Source organism: Pectinophora gossypiella, chromosome 13 (assembly GCF_024362695.1).
Source record: "Pectinophora gossypiella chromosome 13, ilPecGoss1.1, whole genome shotgun sequence".
Classification (NCBI taxonomy): domain Eukaryota; kingdom Metazoa; phylum Arthropoda; class Insecta; order Lepidoptera; family Gelechiidae; genus Pectinophora; species Pectinophora gossypiella.
In genome coordinates, this window is record NC_065416.1 from 15,619,452 (window position 1) to 15,638,250 (window position 18,799).

The following is an 18,799-nucleotide window of genomic DNA, read 5'->3' on the forward strand; positions in this document are numbered from 1 at the left end:
TTTCATTCAAACGCCGAACTGTTTTCCAATGTTTTATTGAATAAAATGTACTTAGCACAAAAATATTACGAAATAATCTCACTTCAGTATAACTGCGTCTTTGGAGACCTGTAGATAATTAAAAGCCGAAAAAGTTTTAGAAAGTAGCTTATATATTAATGTAAGCGTAAATTGGGATTATCAAAATATTTGGCATTGTTTTTGATCCATGAAGTGTTACCATAAGAGGAGATTCTATATTATAAATAAAATGTACCCATTTTTCCCCAAAACTCGAGTGAGCACACAAACTCAAAATGTAAACTAGATTTCGCCAATTCAATATTCATATTGAAAATACAATAAGAAAATTAAAACGCACATAGTTTACAGAGATCTATGAATTTTGTGACTAGAAATGTTAGCAGATACAATTTCGCCAATACTATTTAGATATAGGGTGCTGCTAGCCATTCTAAGGTAAAAACTAACATTCGTATTCTAAGATATTCACTCCACTCTTCTCCCACTGGTCTACGCCTAAGCGATCCACTTAGTATCATAAGTGGATATTTCCGTCCTCGACTTATATATACAACCGACAAAATAATACGAAATGAATGACGTTATGCCTTACTGGAGCAAACTAGAGATAAGGTTGAGGCTTTAGGTTGAACGTGTTAGTCGTTAAGATTTTATAATCACTGTTTACTTCCAATAGGTTTTAGACAAGTTTTAGAACTAGATTTAACAATATTAAAAATAAAAACAACCCGGTGGACACAAAGTACGCATAAGAACAGAAAAGAAAACATGGCGACATCGGAAAAGGTAGTTAGTGCCAACCAAACAAACATCAAGTAGGCGGGCGGGCGCTCTGATTGGCCGTCCGCTGCGTGTTTGCAGATGTGCTTTATTAAAAAAGTACAGGTACCACAAGTCGTCTAGGAACACCGATTTTGAGGTGAGTTCGAGGAAAATGGAGTTGACATCTTAGAATACGAGTGTAAATCTAGAATACTAATGACAATAATACACATCTAAAATATAAATTATAGGCAATTATCAGTGCAATAAGTTTTATAAGGCTAATTATTACAAGAGGAATTTAAAATTCAAATAGTTTGACGAATAAGATTACACTAAAAAAGGCTTTAAAAATTACTTGTTTATGCATATTCATTCTCAATTTAGTAATCATTTACATTATAAACATAATTATTTCTGCCTTCTTGACAGATACTGATTTTTATAAAATACATTTGTGATTAGTTTTGTATGGACTGTTCACTATAACAATATTTTCTTATTATTACTTGTCTTTCACTTTTAAAGCTGCATATTTATTACTGTGACCAAGTTATTGCTAATTTTTACCTTCACTAGTTAGTAGAGAATATTCTTCTGTTGTTGTAAAAATTACCTATACTTAGTTAGTACTTACAGATTGAATAATTAAAATTCGTAATCCTGTCAAAAAAGAAAAATCACATTGATTTTTAAAAATGTTAGGCTTCAATTTCTAGATTAGTATTTTACAAAGAGAAAATTAAATCGAAAATATTTCTGACTCGGACAAAACTTGAACCCGCAGCTCTTCTCAAGCTGGGACGAGAGTGTTAGTTAACCATTGCGCCAGCGGGTCCTTCTCCTGTCCATGCAAAATTCTTCGATCTATAAATCGCCATTAAGCCGACGCCATTTTATAATTTACCCTTCCCAGTCTTCTAGCCCATTAAATGGGGTAGTGTAAAAGAGGAATTTGCCACAATTAGGCTTTGACACACCAAAAAGGCACTACAGCTGGCCTGCGCAGTGGCAGCGCAGTTCTTGGATTAACACGAAAAAATCATAGAATTGTTGCGTAAAAATGTTTTATGATTTCAAAGACAAATATTCTTGTACACATGTAATATCATTGAAATTATTACAGAGTAACGCGTACCCGCTTTCGGTTTCTTAAAAATTGTAGACGATTCCCTCTCGCTCGAACAAATGACGGTTCTGAATAACAGAAAAGGATAGAAACATAGAAAAGTGCTATGAGGTGCTGACAAGTTTGTTTTAATCCACACAGCCAAAATATTTTCTTGTTTGAACATTCTCTACTAAATAGTCATCATCTAATCAATACTAACCTATCTATACTATCATTTCCGCTACGCTAGGCACTTTGTAAGCTATATTTTGGAATATGTTTACAACCATAACTTGTTTTAAATGCTACAAATGCAAAATAACATACCTTCATTTCTTCGTAGCTTTAGCACCATTCACTTTGATAACGTCCCCCAACAACACGATGGATGGCGTTGTTAATAAGATTTATCTTATCAAACTTCTAATTTCATGGATAACAGGACATGCATCTTTTATCTTTGTTTGGGTATAAATGATGACCCTTTTTATTACACCAAGATACAATTACAACTTCCACTCTGATCAAAATAAATGGGAAAGAGAAGCAATATAGGTAGCAACACCATTCTATTATGTGATTCAAATATCAAGTATTAATTAGTTTTTTATATGCTTCTGCCATTACATTTTTGAATAATTATGTACCCCAGCAATGAGAAAATAGGTAATTATCACGTTAAAAGTGAACAACGCCATCTATCGTGTGTTCGGGGAACGTCGATTGGAAAGTCACTCAATGTGACAACGCAACATTTGATGTTCAATTCAATTAGTATCAAAAATCCCACCGCCATTTTCCATTCCAATTCGGCGTTTCTACCCTCAAAATAAAACATAACTTCACATTAATTACGTTGCGTTATAACGTCTTTTATTATTTTTTTGTTCCAGTAGGATTCCTAACAACTTAATTAATAAATTAACATAATAAGATCGACATTACAAGTTTTACTGGCAAGTTAAAGTTCGTAGCGTTAGGTTGGTAGGCCTGCTAGGTTGGGGAGTACCAACATCGCGCGAAGAGGCGCGGGAAGCAGGCGGCGCTTGTGGTAGGTCAGCGCCAGGGCTGCCGCCGCGGGCTTGGCATGTAGCGAGATCGGCTCTTGTCACTGCTAAAAGTCTCTGTGGAAAATTATGAACATAAAATGAGACTACGGTTAAGGTTTATAGATGTAGCTTCAAGTTTTTGACGGTTTAAAAAGAAAATAAAAGTAATTCTACCGAGTCTCAAAAAGGTAAGGAAATAGGCGCTAATAGTAAAGCAGTCTACTGAGTCTCAAAAAAGGTAGGAAAATAAGTTTCTAAAAGTAAGTCTACTGAGTCACAAACAGGTAAACAATTAGGCGCTAAAAATAAGTCAGTCTACTGACTCTCCAAAAGGTAAAGAAATAGGCAGCTAAAATAAGTCTACCAAGTCCCAAAAGCGTAAGAAAATAGACTGCTAAAAGTAAGTCTACTGATCACAGACATATTTAAAAAATATCTAGATACAGTCATGAACAATAATGTACCTACTTTAGGACTCTGTCGCACTAACATATTTGACATTTAGTGAGACCGATCGTCGTGGAGATCCTTGGGGGAGGCCTATGCTCAGCAGTGGGCGTCATACGGCTGATGATGATGACAGTTCAATTTGTCAAAAAAGTTAATGTGACATGGTACCAAAGTGTATACATATTAATGCTCGTGACCGTACTATGCCTTTCAGTTACTTCATAAGCATTTCAGGTACCATGTTCAGAACTATCAAAAAGCGACAAATTAAATAGCACAAAATTCGAAGAAAAAAGCAAGAATTGTTTATTTCTTGCCCTGATGAAAAAATATCTACAAATGAATGCTATGTTGAATGGAAGTTGATTAGAAGAAATGGTGGATATAGGATGGGAAGTTGAGTGTAAGGATTGGATGAAGAATAGAGCATAAAACTCACAGATTAGTATAACCCAAATATTAACAGATTATTATAAAATCATCTTTCGTAAGTAGTATTGTAATTGGCAGCCCTCAGACGTCACACACATTTGCATGTGTTGATGTCAATGTGTAGTGTCTGTGTAAAACGAGGTATTTTATATGAAGCATCCGGGGTGTGCCCAGGGATAAGGAGCTTGAAGCATCCATGATGTGTCTTTACTCCAGTAGAAATGTTATTTCTAATCTGTAGGTTTTATGACCTTCGAGCTGATGATAAAGGATACCTGGCTCAGGTGAGGATGTTAGGGACAGGTGGCTGTACTTCAACACGGACTCACTGTCCACTGCGTTTCTGGAAAACATGCACATTCAAACTCACAGTCCAATTGAGTGAGATGACATTCCGGTAGTTTTTTTTTTTTTTTTTTTTTTATTTATTCAAAGTAATAATAAACATTTTACAATCAAAAAACGGTGTCTCATAAACCTATAGACAGATTTTTCTGTACACCGCAACTCATCGTCTGTTTTTACAGAAACTTTACAAAAAAGGTTATTATAAAGTTAGTGATTATTTAGAAGATATGAATGCATGGAATTAACTGTCTGAGAACTGATATTAGGCAGCTAAATTACTCAATTGTATAACAATATTTTATGTATATATTTTTTTTAAAGAACGTCTAGGGCCCTGTGCCGAGGTTTTTCTTGCAGCTTCTTTTCCCCGGCTATACAGGTTGTGAGAAGCTGCAGTAGTTTTAGGCGGATGAGACGTTCGTTATGTAAAAATTGACGATTCAAAGTGTAACTATGTTACCTACTGAATAAAGATATATTTGAATTTGAGTGGGTTAGGTTAGGTTAGTCACGCGTTCCCCGAACAGGGGGCTAAAAATACCACACTGAAGCAATTTATGCGCACTTACTTATAAATTAGGCACAAATGTCAAATCGCAATACTTATTGCTTTTTAGACGAATTGCAACAATGTGCCCTTTTAACACCCCCTAAAGTCTATCACGGATTCATTTATTGTCTGCATAGATAGATAAATATTGCACGTCCAGTCATGAAAAATATCATGTACCCACTTTAGAACCCTGTCGCACTATCATATTTGACATTTAATGAGACTTACGGTTTCATTTGTCAAAAAAGACATGGTTTCAAAGGGTATACATACTAGTAATCGTAACCGTCCACTGTTCGAAGATTAGCTGAATATTCATCGCGACGCGCAAGGCCTGCCCACGCCGCGGTAAGTTTAGGTATGGTTACTTTGTAAATATTTAACCAATAAGTCTGTTTTGAAACAATAAAAATATAATAAAACACCAAATTCCCGAATTAACCAGCATTTTTTGACGTGATTTGCCGCAGATGGCATTAACTATTTGGCCGGACAAATGGGGACCGCTGAGGGCTCTCACTCAGTTCAAAATTTAAGACAACAGGGATATATGTGGGATGGCGCCCAGAGTAGTCTATTTCAAAGCCGTACTAACTCCTGTCCTCCGCATCTGAATAGTACTGACAGTTACTGCTCTGTCAGGTTCCAGGTTACAGTCTTATTTTGTACTAAGTCCTTATAGCTGGTAATTGAGTCTATTTCTACGTCATGCGTAAAAAAACAAAACACATAGCAACAGAAAGACAATGGACAAAGGAATGTAGAATATAATACAATGCCATATGATTTGAGGTCACGAACTGAACATGTCGCATATCATTCTCATGCAAACTAGACTGCTATTATCGAGGATAATTTATGTCAACGTAAACATTGAGCAAATCTATAGATTTAGGTACATTTACATGCCAAGAGAGGTAACGTAGCTTTATAGTAAAAAGCACGTAAGCACCTTTTTGAACAAAAAAGCACGGAGAGGACTTTTTGTTGTTTTTTACTGGGTTTTATATTTAAACATTAGTTGCACAGGACCGGAAAGGATAGCGTGAAAGAGGGTAAGCCTATACCCAGCAGTGGGTGGATACAGGCTGAGTAAATAGTAGTAGAAACATTTTAGGAGTTAAATTAATTGAAAGAAATCAAGGTCTTGTTGAAGAAAATTACATCAAAATGTGATTTTTTCAGAAAGATGCTTATGTGGGTTTCATTGTAGAATGCGAATCATTGAAATGTATAAACACAAATTATGGTTTCCAATTTCATCTTGTGTACCATTAGTATTTATTTATTGTACAACTCCTTCGGTTATGTAGTGAAATGCCTAGGCAAATCAACAAAGAGTAAAGCCAACAAGACAAGAAATCAAGCCGAATTATCATCTATTAAGTTCTTAGAGCAACACGGGGAAGGAGCAGTCTATGGTATTAATAAACTATTCTCAGCTTCGAGACTGCCCTCAAGATCATGTGCATAATATGTCAGTTCGTATCATAGATTGACTACTACCGTAGATTGAACGTCAGCAGTCATTAGGTGGGACGCAAAGTTACTGTTAATATAGCGACGTTGACAGTACTTTACCTCCTTATTTTATCGACAAATAACTATGGCTAGTCCCCTCCCGTCCGCCGGAGACCCGTGTTGCTCTATGATTAAATTAGTCACATTTCACAAAAGCACATGACAACAAGCAGCCAATATGTTTGCAGTTAGAGTACCGTATGTGGACTGAGTCATGAGCGTGGCGGATGGACGATGCCCACTAGGCCCACGCGTGGGAAACACGCCGCTGTGGCTTTGCGACATAATGTCCCTGTATATTACCAACATTGTCAAGTATTATAATATCTCCCTAGCATTATCCCGTTTTTCACACGGTCTGCTAACCTAACCTGAAGATTTGACAGGTCCGGTTTTTTACAGAAGAGACTGCCTTTCTGACTTTCCAACCGCGAAGGGAAAACCAGCCCAATACAGGTTACGTCACATACCTCCGAAAATGAATTTCTCGGGAATGTGGGTTTCCTGACGATGTTTTCCTTCACCGCTGAGCACGTGATAATCATTTATGATCCAAACATGAATTCGTAAAGAAATTCGGCAATTATTGGTTTAGGCCTGTGCTGGATTTGAATCTGCGACCTCAAATTGAGAGGCAAGCGTTCTACCAACTGGGCTACCACGGATCGTTATCAAGTATATTGGTGTTCAAAGGTTAAAGATATAATGGTTCCTATTCGGGCAACCACCGACTTTATTTTAACTTAATTTGATAGGATTAAAACTCTATCTGGTTTTATCTCTTTCTTGTACTTATTGTGAGACGAGTTTCAGAGGGAGATTTGTTGGTACTCAGAGATGAACCACATTATAATGCGCTATTTAGACAGTTAGAAGATCCCATCGCCAAAATTGGTGCATTTGGCAACAGAGGAAAAAGCTGCATCTCGACTGCAAACTTCACATACATCTTCAGGTTTTCAAGGTCCTACACAAAAAACCTTCACCAAAAGCCACAATACACAATAGCAGTCGCTAAAAATCAACTTACGTGCGCCGCGTGCTTCTCGGGGTGGGCAAACGCGCCGCCAACGCCTGTCGCCGGTTCCTATCCGCTGCTATCAGCGCGCAACGCTCCGCCGGCGAACTCGCGATAAACGTATCGTGTAGCGAGTAGCATGCTGCCGTGATCTGCAAGTTATTCCACGATGTAGCTGAAGATGCCAGTGTCTGGGTGTCTAGATCCCGTGGGAATTAACTTGATACCGACGCTTCGGGGGTGTAATGCCCCGATTTCACTTGCGAAGCGCACACGCATTTACATGTATTTAAGTGATGACATGTCACCTCAATCCTTGGCTTTTGTGTGATCAAAATTCTGCCAGTGCCGCTTAATGAAGAAAATATCAGGTTAACTCGCACGAGTTATAGAGTAACAAGGATGTTTTGGCACTTGGATGACGGTGGTGCTGGAATGCATCATCTCTAAAGAAACCATTGTCATTAAAATGACGTTTCCAAGGAAGACGGCGTTAGTTCCGATTTAGGCCACGTGCCAAAATATCCTTGCCGCTCTAGTCTGATCTTCAGCTGTACCGCGCCTTGGGTGGCGACAGACGTGTGGGGAGAGAAAAGGATAGCACGAGTTCAAATAATCCCAATGATAGACTAAGGTTGCCTGGCAGAAATTGCTGTTTAGCAATAAGGCCGCCTATTGTGCTTATGTTTTATTCGTATGTTTATGTCCTTTGTATATGTTGTTGTGCAATAAAGTATTATTGATTGATAGACTAAGACAGCCATAGGCTGCTCCGCCCTCGCTTAGCAACTTAAGGCGCGATAGTGCGAAAGATCAGACAAAAGAAGAATGCATGAATCAGTGTCTTGTATTAGATGGTAAACGGTGTATTCTGTGACAATATACTGAATTTTAAAATTATGATGCTAGGGGACTCCATTCTGGGTTTCAAAGTACCGTGCCTATGCACTTTCATCATTATTTCATGCCTTTCTTTATGAGAGAATAACTCAAGTTTCCAAGCAAGTTAAATTTTGAAAATATAATTACTACATTGCCCATGATTAAAATAGGAGTAATTTGAACAATACACTAGTTTCGAAGTTGTGTTAGTTTACTTTCACAATTTACAAAAAATAAAAACTACGTTATTGTCTGATAGTATGGGTAGTATTTATTTTTCTGTCAAAATGTTATTACATGTATTAGAAAAAGTGACAATATATTACCTTCGCTTTGCTTCGACCAGTATACAATTTGAATTTTAGTTGTGGAAGCCTTTAAGCCTTAAAATTCCTTTAAAAAACTCCAAACCCAATAATATTATCTGGAAATCCCACCCTCGAATATTGCAAAAATAGAGCTGTAGATATTTCCACCACCCTTTCACTGTAATTGACATTCCACCACCATACAAAGACTAAGTGCATCCACGACCAATCTGTCACCTGTTGGATGAGTCTCCTGTGGAGGTCCACATCGGCGCCCCGGATGCCCGCGCGGTCTTGGTGCAGCTGCAAGGCGCACATAAGGGCGTCTCTGATAGTCTGCACGGTTCCCTGCACTCGCTCCGTGCGCATCAACCGCCGAACGAGGTACCCCTTTGCGTAAGCCACAATTTTCGACGCAGCCACCCGCTATGAAGAAGCGTACATAAAATTGTTGTGGACATTTGCGGGAGTGGAAGCGTACGTCAAATTGTGATTGGACAGTTGGTGCTGGGATCAATACGAAGCGTTGACGTTGAGGGAAAGGCAGGCTGGAAAGTAGTGCTCAAACATGGATTTGGATTGAGGAATCCAGACAAAAAGATAGTTATTGCTGAAAGGTTCTTGCCGAGAACATAGCATTGAAACTAAAGAGACCGGGGAAAATCAGACAGGAAAACGGTGGACCAATATGGATGAGGAATAAAAGGACTAAAATCAGGAATTAGCATCAGGAAGGTTATGATAGTGCTCAACAAAATTAACAAGATTGAAAGGCTTAGACGAGGACTTTAAATTGCGTGGGTGGTGTAATAAAGCATGCATTTTCGTTGATTAAGTGACAAAGGAGATTAACATAATTATTATATCGAAGTTTGTTAGTTGGGCCAAGTTATTTTATATAAGTTTAACATAACTTTTGATTCTGCAGAATTTGAGTTAATTAAATGTCATCCAATAAACATTTTGGTAATAACATCCCCGATAACTTGTGACCATACATAGGTAGCGTAATTTACCTCCTCGGAAGTAGTTGTTCGGCAAATGGCGCCAGTTTTCTGCGGACGACTGCATATGGAGTTCATGGAGCTATGAATGGACTCCTCGAGGTTCTTTAGGGTGACATTGGCCGGTCGAGTGCCGTCCAAGTTGATTTTCATCCGTATAGGACTGTTTGGTCTCCCAGCAGCTTTCCTGCGCTCGGCAGCCGCTCTGTTAGCCTGCATGAGCGACAGGCACTCGTCGCTGCTATCCGATGGGAATGTCACGTTCAGATCTGCCATCGTGTCGTTCGTTCGGTCTGTGGAGATCGGTTCGTAATCACGACCCACACCACTCGCCTCGTAATCTGAAGACGCACTCGTTTCGTAATTCAACCTTCTAGATGAATTCCTGAAGTTAGGAGAGCCAGGCCTAGTTCTATTCACTTCTTTTTGAGGAGATTGCAGTGTTTCTAATGTTTTCTTTTGGCTGCGATTGGCTGCAGTAGCAGTTCGCGTTTTCGACGGTGGCGTCTTTATATTGTTGGTTATATCTCTACTTTTCTTCAAAACATTGTCACATTTGTTGATGTAGTTGTTGGTTTCAGTTAATGTTTTCGACACGGGGCTTTGAGGTGCACTTTGTTCTGGTGTTTTATTGTTGATCAGTTGGCTCAGACTGACGGGCCCTCTGTTTGAGTCTTCCTTGAGATCTCCCCATGCCTGTTTAGCTTCTATTGCAGTTTTTGGACATACAGTTTTTAACTGTTTCAATAGTATATTGTTTTGCTCCTCAAAAACTTGTTGTAAAAGTTGCTGTTCTCGTTTCTGTTTGTCAATCAAACTGGTCATTTGCAACATTTGCTGCTTTTGTAATTTTTCATATAGTTCTCTCACTTTACCAGCAGGATCATCCGAACCTGAAATTAATGTTGTTGTTGACTCTTTGACTAATTTATCTTCTTTGTTTGATGCTGAAGATTTTGTAGGGGAATTTTTCATAGCAGTTTTACTGGTAGGCTGTTTCCCGTTGTCTTTGATTGTAGTCTTTTCTGAAGAATGTCTTACTGGACTTTGTATCTTTTTGGCTCTCTGAACAGGGTCAGATTTAGGTGCTCGTTGGTTTAAATTAGCTTTTCTAGCTTTTTCTTGATTTTGGGATTTCAACGACGTAGTTGTCGGCGTAATTTGAGGTGCCTTTTTTGAAATATTTTTGTTACTGTGATTACTAGACGCGCCATTAGCTGTAGATTTCTTGAGTTCTAGAGCCATTGATGACCATTTAACTTTGGCTGTCTCCAAGTCCCAACTTCGTCGTTTTTTATTATGCATGCTAACATTGGACTTAGATTCACTCATGGATATGGAATGCACATCTATTCCAGTGTTTGCTGATTGTACTTCTAAGTGTGCTAGAAGTTGAGGACTAGGTTTAAGCACTGTATAAGATCTTTGGCGTATTAATGGTGGAACTTCACTTTCTTTTGCACTGTCACTGTGTAAGTCGTGAAGAGACCCAGTGAAGCTTTTGGTACTTAAAGATGATGGTCCATCATGATGCAGGGCTATGAACTCACTGTCTAAAGGTAGAGAAAATTCTAAACGTGAAATGTCCTCACTTGTGTCTTTTTGCTTAGTATCTTTTCGACAAGTTTCAAATTCAGTTAGCAGTTCTTTTTGTACGTAAGTGTTGTTGCAGTCTCGTTCAGGTAACTCATCTGTTTCAAGTGTGTGGTGTGGAGTTTTTGGAAGGGTGTTGTACAGTTCTTTCTCTCTTTCTTCAACAGGTAAGTCTAGGTCTATAACTAACTTTGAGGCTTCAATATGAGAAATTTTGTAATGATATTTATCATTGAGGGGAGAAAACAATTCGGAAGTTTCACTTATATCTTCAGAGCCAGTTGATGCTTTATTTATGATGATACCAAATTCGGTTTCTATTTCCTCTATAGGTCTTTCAGGCTCATTCTGTTCACACTCCGGTAGTTCGGGTGCATCAGTTTTCTCTTCACTAGAGTCTATGTCTTGCTCAACGTATGGCTTCAGTATCGAGATTCTTTTCTCCACCTCTTTCGCAAGGAGCTTATAGTACTGCATCTCTTTACGACATTCCTTTGAGAGCTGAAAAGAAACATTGGTTAGTTTTAGAACAATCACATGTAGCTCACAAAATAAACAAACCGATCACCTGTAATTGCATAACAATTGCAACTTTTTTCATTTTAAATAAAGTATGTTGCGTGATATGATCTATCAATTCTTGAAATATTGCTATCAGTCTGCACATATTAATTATGACCTGGGTGAGTCTGCAAAGTAGGTATAATTCAATCTACAAAAATCTTATTACAGATTTATAAATCTACTTTCTACTAAATATAATAGTATTAATTTTTATATTTACTTCTATTACTAGGATTTACAACTGTTTGTTGTAAAATATGACTATTCCTGTCTTTTTTGGACGTGTTTAGACTTTGGGCTTATTTAAGTCTACATAAGATATTTCTAATTGAAGTTACAAATTGTACAAAATTGGCATACTTTCAGTATTTATCTTCTTTACAATATGTGGAAACATAGAAGCTCTAATAGTTTCTCTAGGACTTAAGTCCTAACAGAATTAAGTTAATATAATCTATATCAACGAACCGTTGCGATCCTGACAATATGTATAAAGGATGAGATCATCATGGTACTTATTTATGACATAAAATGCGCTATGAAGGGACTCACCACTGGCGGCAACAGAGGAACCCCATTTAACTTCATGCAGGACTGGTACTGATCGCCCTGCCGGACTGCCTTCACATCCCACGGGTCGTTCATTGCGGCAAACGCTTACTATAGATACTCCAATACTCCACTGCCGCTCCCGCCTTATTACGCCCGCTAACACCCCCGCCTCGCTCCAGCTACTAGCGATCTCATCAGCACGGAAGTTACTAAGCAATTTTGAAAGTTCCTCGCGCCTACAGGATGATTTTCAACCTTATACAAGCGGATTAATTTACTCGAAAGAAAACTGCATGATAATAATAAACGGTGGTGTCACGGCCTAATTACGTCAGGTTCTGACCACAGAAACGGTTACAATACTCTACAATTTATCCATTACGGTAATTAATCAATTGTAAACTGTTTAGGAAGAAATGAAAGCATTTGTTTTATAAATTTTGTTTTGCGAATATGAAAATACGGCGGTCCCCAATCAACTTGAATTTGAAATTAGTGAGACTGTTGTCGCTTCTACAACGGTTATAAAATAGAAATGTAGTATTTCCACCAATCATATTTCAAAGCACCAATCATATGTCCAATGAGAATTTAGGTATAGAATTAGAAAATAACAGTATTGCAACGAAAACATATTGAATTTTGTCTGTCAAACAAAATGGGTTGCCATGGTTACAAATTATTTTTAGCATCTAGAAACAAAATTGATAAATTAATAATGTAAATAAAGCTTATTGACAAATTTAAAATTAATAAAGTAAATCCTTTAGTACCTGACATTATTTAATGCCTGATACTAATTAATACTGAAATCTTCAATTTATTATTTCATATGAATGGCTGCATTAGAAATGTACTGTGGGCTATTGAACAATTAAAAAGATGCGACTCGGTATGTATATTCGTTTCATAGAATTATTTTGAGCATTTTGTGAAGTACATTGAATTCATATTTATTATGTATTTATTTTCTAATAACTCGTAGTATTTTTTTGTTTATTTAGTTCTCGATTATATAAATTACCTTTCATGTTAAGGAAATTGTTTTGCTACTGGTAAAAATAAAATTTAAAGTTAACAATAACATGAGCGATCACTGTTAATGTCAAAATCTGCACTCTGTGGGAGGGCGCATATAAAATGTTAAATTTTCCGTAATTTACGCAATATTATCACATGAAACACGATCAATAAATAAATACTTCAATATTGCAATATTAGGTTTAGTAATTAAAAATTAGTTTATAGAAATGATCAAATTTTCAATAAGAAACATGTGTCCAGCCGGCAAGCAAGCACTTACTTGTTTTTTACTGTCTGCAACTGTGTTTGTGGTATCATTCTTCTCTGGAAATGTACTTGGCTTCTCGGCGGAGCTCTGGGCCCTCAGGTTTTGGGGCCCCGCGCTCTACTTTTGCCTTTTTAACTTCATTTTGAGGTACATGTACAAAGGCTTCACATACGAGGTAAGAATCTAATTGGCTTACGGAAAAATCTTAATTTCTATAACTCAAGGTCTTATTGCTATTTTTGGTCGTGGATATATCTGTAATCCCTTTAATAATCTACAACCTTGACACTTGTGCCTTGGATATCACAAGAAACTTCATTTATTAATTACCCTTCATACAAGTCAGACATAGATGGTATTTGCATAGAAATCAAGAATCTGTTAAATGTTGTCATTTATTTCTTTGCAGGTGTCAATACGATCTGCATTTCTTGGGGCCGCTTTTTCGTCTGGACTTTTCCTTTCGACTTTCGACAACGGATGGCGGGTGTTTGGACTGTACATAATGATTCTGACATTCTTCCATTTCTCAGAGTTCATGTCTGTGGCTCTGACAAATCCAAGGACTCTGTCGATTGACTCATTCATATTGAATCACAGTGTGCAGTACGGATTGGCTGCGGTGGCTAGTTGGACGGAGTGGGGGCTTGAATATTACTTCTTTCCTGGTGAGTCTCCATTTACTCAAGTAAGAGTTTTAATTTATTTCTTTCAAAAACAGATAACAGTGAAAGAATGCTAATTAATAAGCTATCAATTACAAAGAATACTGTTTAATGATATTGAAACCACTTTACATAAGACCAATATTACAGCACTGCCAATTGATGCCAAGCGCAATGAATTGAAAGCATTATTTGGTCCGCTAATTTCCACTTTACCGTTACCTACTTAGAAGTTACTGCCAAATATTGGAATTTGCTCTTTATTCAAATTTTAAGGGAAACACCGAGAACTAGTATACACTTAGTTTAATAACTTAAGAATTCACACAAAACATCAAAAGGTCGCGCGGTAGCGTCGCTCGTTGTTGCGGAACTGAACACTGTAGGCTGAACACTGCCGCCCGCGCACCGGGAAGAGATGTACACGCAGGGAAGCAAGGACCTCGTAGTTTAGGGTGTACTGTGGTCGCTCTTATAAAATAAAAAAAAGTATTGTATCAATGGCTAATAAAAAATTTCGATACATGTGAACAGTACAGTGGTATATATGTAATTATTCCAGGCATGAAGACCTATTTCTGGCTGTCGTACGTAGGAGTGTTGATGTGCATAGGAGGAGAGGTACTCAGGAAGTCCGCCATGTTCACAGCCAAAACCAACTTTAATCACACCGTAAGTATGAAAAGGTTCAGTACGATCTTCTCTGACCCGGCGTGCGTGTATAAAACGATTGATGAATGTGGACGAAGCAAAAGAAATGTGTCAGGATCGAAGCAAATGGAATTCCATAGACTTTGCCTACCCCGGTGGTAAATACGCGTGATTTTATGTATGTATATCTAAATATATAAAAGGAGAAACTGACTGACTGACATATCAACGCACAGCCTAAACGGCTACACGTAGGCACTTGAAATTTGGTGCACTAAGAAAGGAATTCCCGAAATTCCCACGGGAATGGGAATTAGCGGGAAAATCCTTTTGTATGAAAAATATCTCTCTTTTATAACACGCCACGCGGACGAAGTCGCGGGCAAAAGCTAGTAATACTATATTTTTAGGATCAAAAGCTTTATTTATATATTTAAGAAAACAACAGCATGTGACGACAAGATTTATTAATTTTACAAATGCAAGTTAAATGAATATGAGATTCAATTACTTTCACTACACTCTAATCGAAGGTACTATTTTGTAGGTGTCCTTGTAAAAATATTGATTAAAGCTATCAGCAGTCCTAATATGCACAACGTGTTAAAATTTTGTCACGGTCATTTTAAACATAATTATGTCGATTTGTCCTAATATGTGAACCTAAATAAGTCATGTCTGTCAAAATACGAACAAAATCACGTGGCACGCGTATTAGGGAGAAAAAGAAACATATCGATTTCGACAAAATTTATGGAATCGATTGATAATTTTATCACGTTTCGCATATTAGCCCTGCTGTTGTCATCAATCTGGATTTTAGTACAAAAGTGCTATCTATATTGGTATTGGTATTCGCGGGCCGGTTTCCGCAACTCGACGTCTGTGCGCCTATTTTGCGTGAGACCTGAAACTAGTTCCCCAAGGAAGTCTAACAGTCCTTTGACGTTGCTGACTACCTCACGGAGGCACCCCGTCAGGCCGAGGTGCCTGGCCCGGTAGTTGGCGACTCCTCCACACTCCAGTAGAACATGAGCCGCTGTCTCCTCCGCCTCCATGCAGGCTCTGCACAGGGGGCTGTCTGTGACACCTAGTGTGAACAGATGTTTGTTGAAGGCACCGTGACCAGTAATAACAGCTGTTACCTGTTTTAGTTGAGACCTCTTTAAGTTCAGAAGTCTCTTGGAGAGACGGCTATTAAATAGTCGTGCTATCTATATAAGACAACTAAATCTAATGTGTTACAGGTTCAGTATGTGAAGCAGCCGGATCACCAGCTGGTCACGCACGGTGTGTACGGCGTATGTCGGCATCCGAGCTATGTGGGGTGGTTCTACTGGTCCATAGGCACGCAGGTGTGTAGAGCTACTGTAACGTCATAATCTAGGTATTCCATTATTTATTATTATTAACTCAGGCAGGCAGTTTTTCACTGATAAGTGCCTGTATTCGAATATTCAGTAGTTGCAGTGTTGCCAACTTTATTTTTACCAGCCCACCAAATGCGGCCGTGCAAACCACCAGAAACCACTAAAACTGAGCGGTCTCTCAAACCACCAGAATTTCACTAGAAAACCCAAAGCCGAATCAGTGCAGTCAGATTGGTTTGATGTTTTTTCCCCCTCTTTAGCGCCGCGTCGTAAGTAAAAACGTGTAGAGACAGGGTAAATTCCACGATCTGACTGCACTGCTATGACTACATACCCGAATTAAATTTGAAAATAAAACAATATTGAATTAATTATTTATTAAAAAGAAAACAATTAAGTAGGTATAACTAAGTACTTACAAACATTTATATAACTAAAGATAATCATCTTCTGAAGAATCAGCTTCATCTGCTTGCTGTGTTTGTAACTTAGTAAAATAAATTTCTTTAGTGCCAATTTGTTGTAGCACTGAATTAGGCATTATATAGTTATTACAGCACTTGCCTTCACGTGCCAAGCCTGCACGGATTGTTAGTATTGAAGAAAGAAGATCGAACTTCATCCGGTTCCTCTGTTTAGTCTTGACAACGTTCATCGTACTAAATAATCGCTCTACATCTGCATTAGAGTGCGGTAAAACTAATATAGATATTGCAAATGTGGCTAATTCTTGAAATCTGTTTTCTCCCCCTATATCTTCGAATTTCAATACCTCATACCAAAATTCTTTAGTATTTTTTGTATTTTTCCAGCTTAGTAGATGTATTTGACGCCACTGCTCATCGATTTTTGCAATATCTTCCTGATTTTTATTTAAATGCAACATCAATTCAGTAATCGGCTCTTTGTTATGAGAGAGTGCGTTTTCTACACTAATTCTTTGAATACTTTTCATTAGTGTCAAGTTTTCGGGCATTCTGTTTTTTAATTCTTGAATCAAAGATACAATGAACTGAATGCATCTATGGCGGATTCCTTGTTCCTGATCAGGTGGTAGTCCTTTCTGTTTCATAGTTGTTATGTGAGTTTCAAAACGGTACCCCAAATAGCATTTCAGATCTATAAAATCTTGAATATTTTGCGTAAAAATATCTACCTTCTGACTAGGCAATATTATCATGCCAACAAGTGTATCAATTAAATTTGTTAGTTCGTTATATAGTTTTGAATGATCTGCGTCTTTGGATTCAAATAATTTATTAACCCTGTTAACATTTGTCAGAATTGGATATAAAAAAATTAAATATGCATAATTCATGTCATCTGAGTACATTGCATGTAGCAATTCTGCTGTGTAACATCTTTCATCTACCTTTGCCAAATTGAAATGTGTTTTCAATTCTACCCACTGTGTGCAAATGCGTGCAACTGCGGATTCTACAGAAAGCCACCTGGTTTGGCAAGATTGCACAATTTTTAAAGGGTCATGACCATCGTTTATAAGTTTATATAGTTCTTTATAGGCAGCTTGCCTCGATGAAGAACGGCTGAACCAGTCATATGTTTCTTTAATAATAAATTCAAGATTCCTGGCTAAGAACTGTTTTGTCGCTGCGGAAACAGCCAATTGTAATGAATGGCAGACGCAGCGCACCAAAACTAGACTCGGCAATTCTCTTTTTAATTTGGCATGTACACCGTTATTAACTCCGACCATGACTGCAGCATTATCAGTACCGATGCCCATTAAATTTTGTAGAGGTATACCGAACCGAGTGAGTGACTCTTTTATGGCGGCAACAATCCCGTCTGCATCACACTCGTAGAGCATTGGAATATCTAAATACGTTGATATAATTTTTTTGTGAGTGCAGCTGTAATATATAATAATTATTCCCAAATATTTATGAACTGCTATATCGGTTGATTCGTCTATTAATAAACTATAGGGTTGATCTTTCAAATCCTCTTTTAGTTTTTGTGAAAAATGGGGTGCTAGAACATTTTTAATAATCTGGGAACATTTTGTCCTATGTAAGTGAATTTTATCATCCTCCTTGTGCATGTGATTTATAACCTCTCCCATATGATCCACAACACGAATGCTGGTGTGTGCTGCTGTAAATAATGCGAGTCTGGCTTCCTCCTTTTTTTTTCCACTGCTATCTACTTTAAAAGGAATTTTTGGCTGCTTAGCTACAATCTGTAAAAGATAGAGAACGAAAATAAATATAAGATAGGTGTAGGTATATAGAGACCTGGTACTTTGTTTGTACCAATAACTCAAGTATAATTTTACTTTGGGTACCTACCAGAGTGTCACCAAAACTACTTGCTCAATGTAGGTGCTTTGTATATGAATAATTTATTGAAATGATTTAAATGTACTGGTTGATGTCATTTGATTAATTGAAATTAGGTTATTATTATTAAACGTAATAAATTTACGTACTTACCTTTGAATTTTGCATGTGCTTTTTAGATAATCCATGATTCTTTAAATCTCCATAATGATTTCTTAATATTGTGCCACATAATTTGCACTTAGCAACTGGGCCACCAGTGCTTTCTACTATTTGTAACCAATCTTTTAAAACTGGGTCACGTAACCAACAGTCACGAAATTTTTGTGTATACTGTGGCTTAGGCAT

At 37.6% G+C, this 18,799-nt stretch overlaps 2 protein-coding genes across 5 annotated transcripts in view; one reads left to right on the plus strand and one right to left on the minus strand.

Moving 5' to 3' along the window:
* Positions 1 to 19: 19 nt before the first annotated feature.
* LOC126372111 (uncharacterized) lies at positions 20 to 12,654 on the minus strand. Of its 2 annotated transcripts, XM_050017691.1 has the most exons (6): positions 12,172 to 12,654; positions 9,475 to 11,556; positions 8,696 to 8,884; positions 7,281 to 7,420; positions 6,448 to 6,542; positions 20 to 3,021 (listed from the first exon to the last, which is right to left on the minus strand). In XM_050017691.1, the coding sequence occupies exons 1-6, from the start codon at positions 12,262 to 12,264 to the stop codon at positions 2,954 to 2,956; spliced, it is 2,667 nt and encodes an 888-aa protein (XP_049873648.1). In that variant the 5' UTR covers positions 12,265 to 12,654; the 3' UTR covers positions 20 to 2,953. The 2 variants fall into 2 exon arrangements, with proteins under 2 accessions (XP_049873648.1, XP_049873650.1); XM_050017693.1 differs by lacking the exon at positions 6,448 to 6,542.
* Positions 12,655 to 13,289: 635 nt separating this feature from the next.
* LOC126372176 (protein-S-isoprenylcysteine O-methyltransferase) overlaps positions 13,290 to 18,799 on the plus strand; it is a 190,441-nt gene continuing 184,931 nt past the window's right edge. For 2 of the 3 annotated variants that reach the window (XR_007567120.1, XM_050017825.1), the window contains exons 1-4: positions 13,290 to 13,637; positions 13,872 to 14,130; positions 14,690 to 14,799; positions 16,026 to 16,133. Coding sequence is in view for 1 of the 3 variants with exons in the window: in XM_050017825.1 (XP_049873782.1) it covers positions 13,422 to 13,637; positions 13,872 to 14,130; positions 14,690 to 14,799; positions 16,026 to 16,133 (693 nt within the window). In the remaining 2 variants the exon portion in view is untranslated. The remainder of the gene's footprint in view (positions 13,638 to 13,871; positions 14,131 to 14,689; positions 14,800 to 16,025; positions 16,134 to 18,799) is intronic. The other variant, XR_007567121.1, reaches the window with a different exon arrangement.

What these genes read in the sequence shown, in the direction of transcription:
- LOC126372111 (XM_050017691.1), bottom strand. Translation starts at nt 12,264, where the DNA reads ATGAACGACCCGTGGGATGTGAAGGCAGTCCGGCAGGGCGATCAGTAC. An exon ending in CCGAGAAGCACGCGGCGCAC is followed by an intron (nt 6,543 to 7,280) that starts GTAAGTTGATTT and finishes GGTAATATACAG; the next exon opens with GGACATTATGTCGCAAAGCC. An exon ending in CATGACTCAGTCCACATACG is followed by an intron (nt 3,022 to 6,447) that starts GTACTCTAACTG and finishes AATTTTCCACAG; the next exon opens with AGACTTTTAGCAGTGACAAG.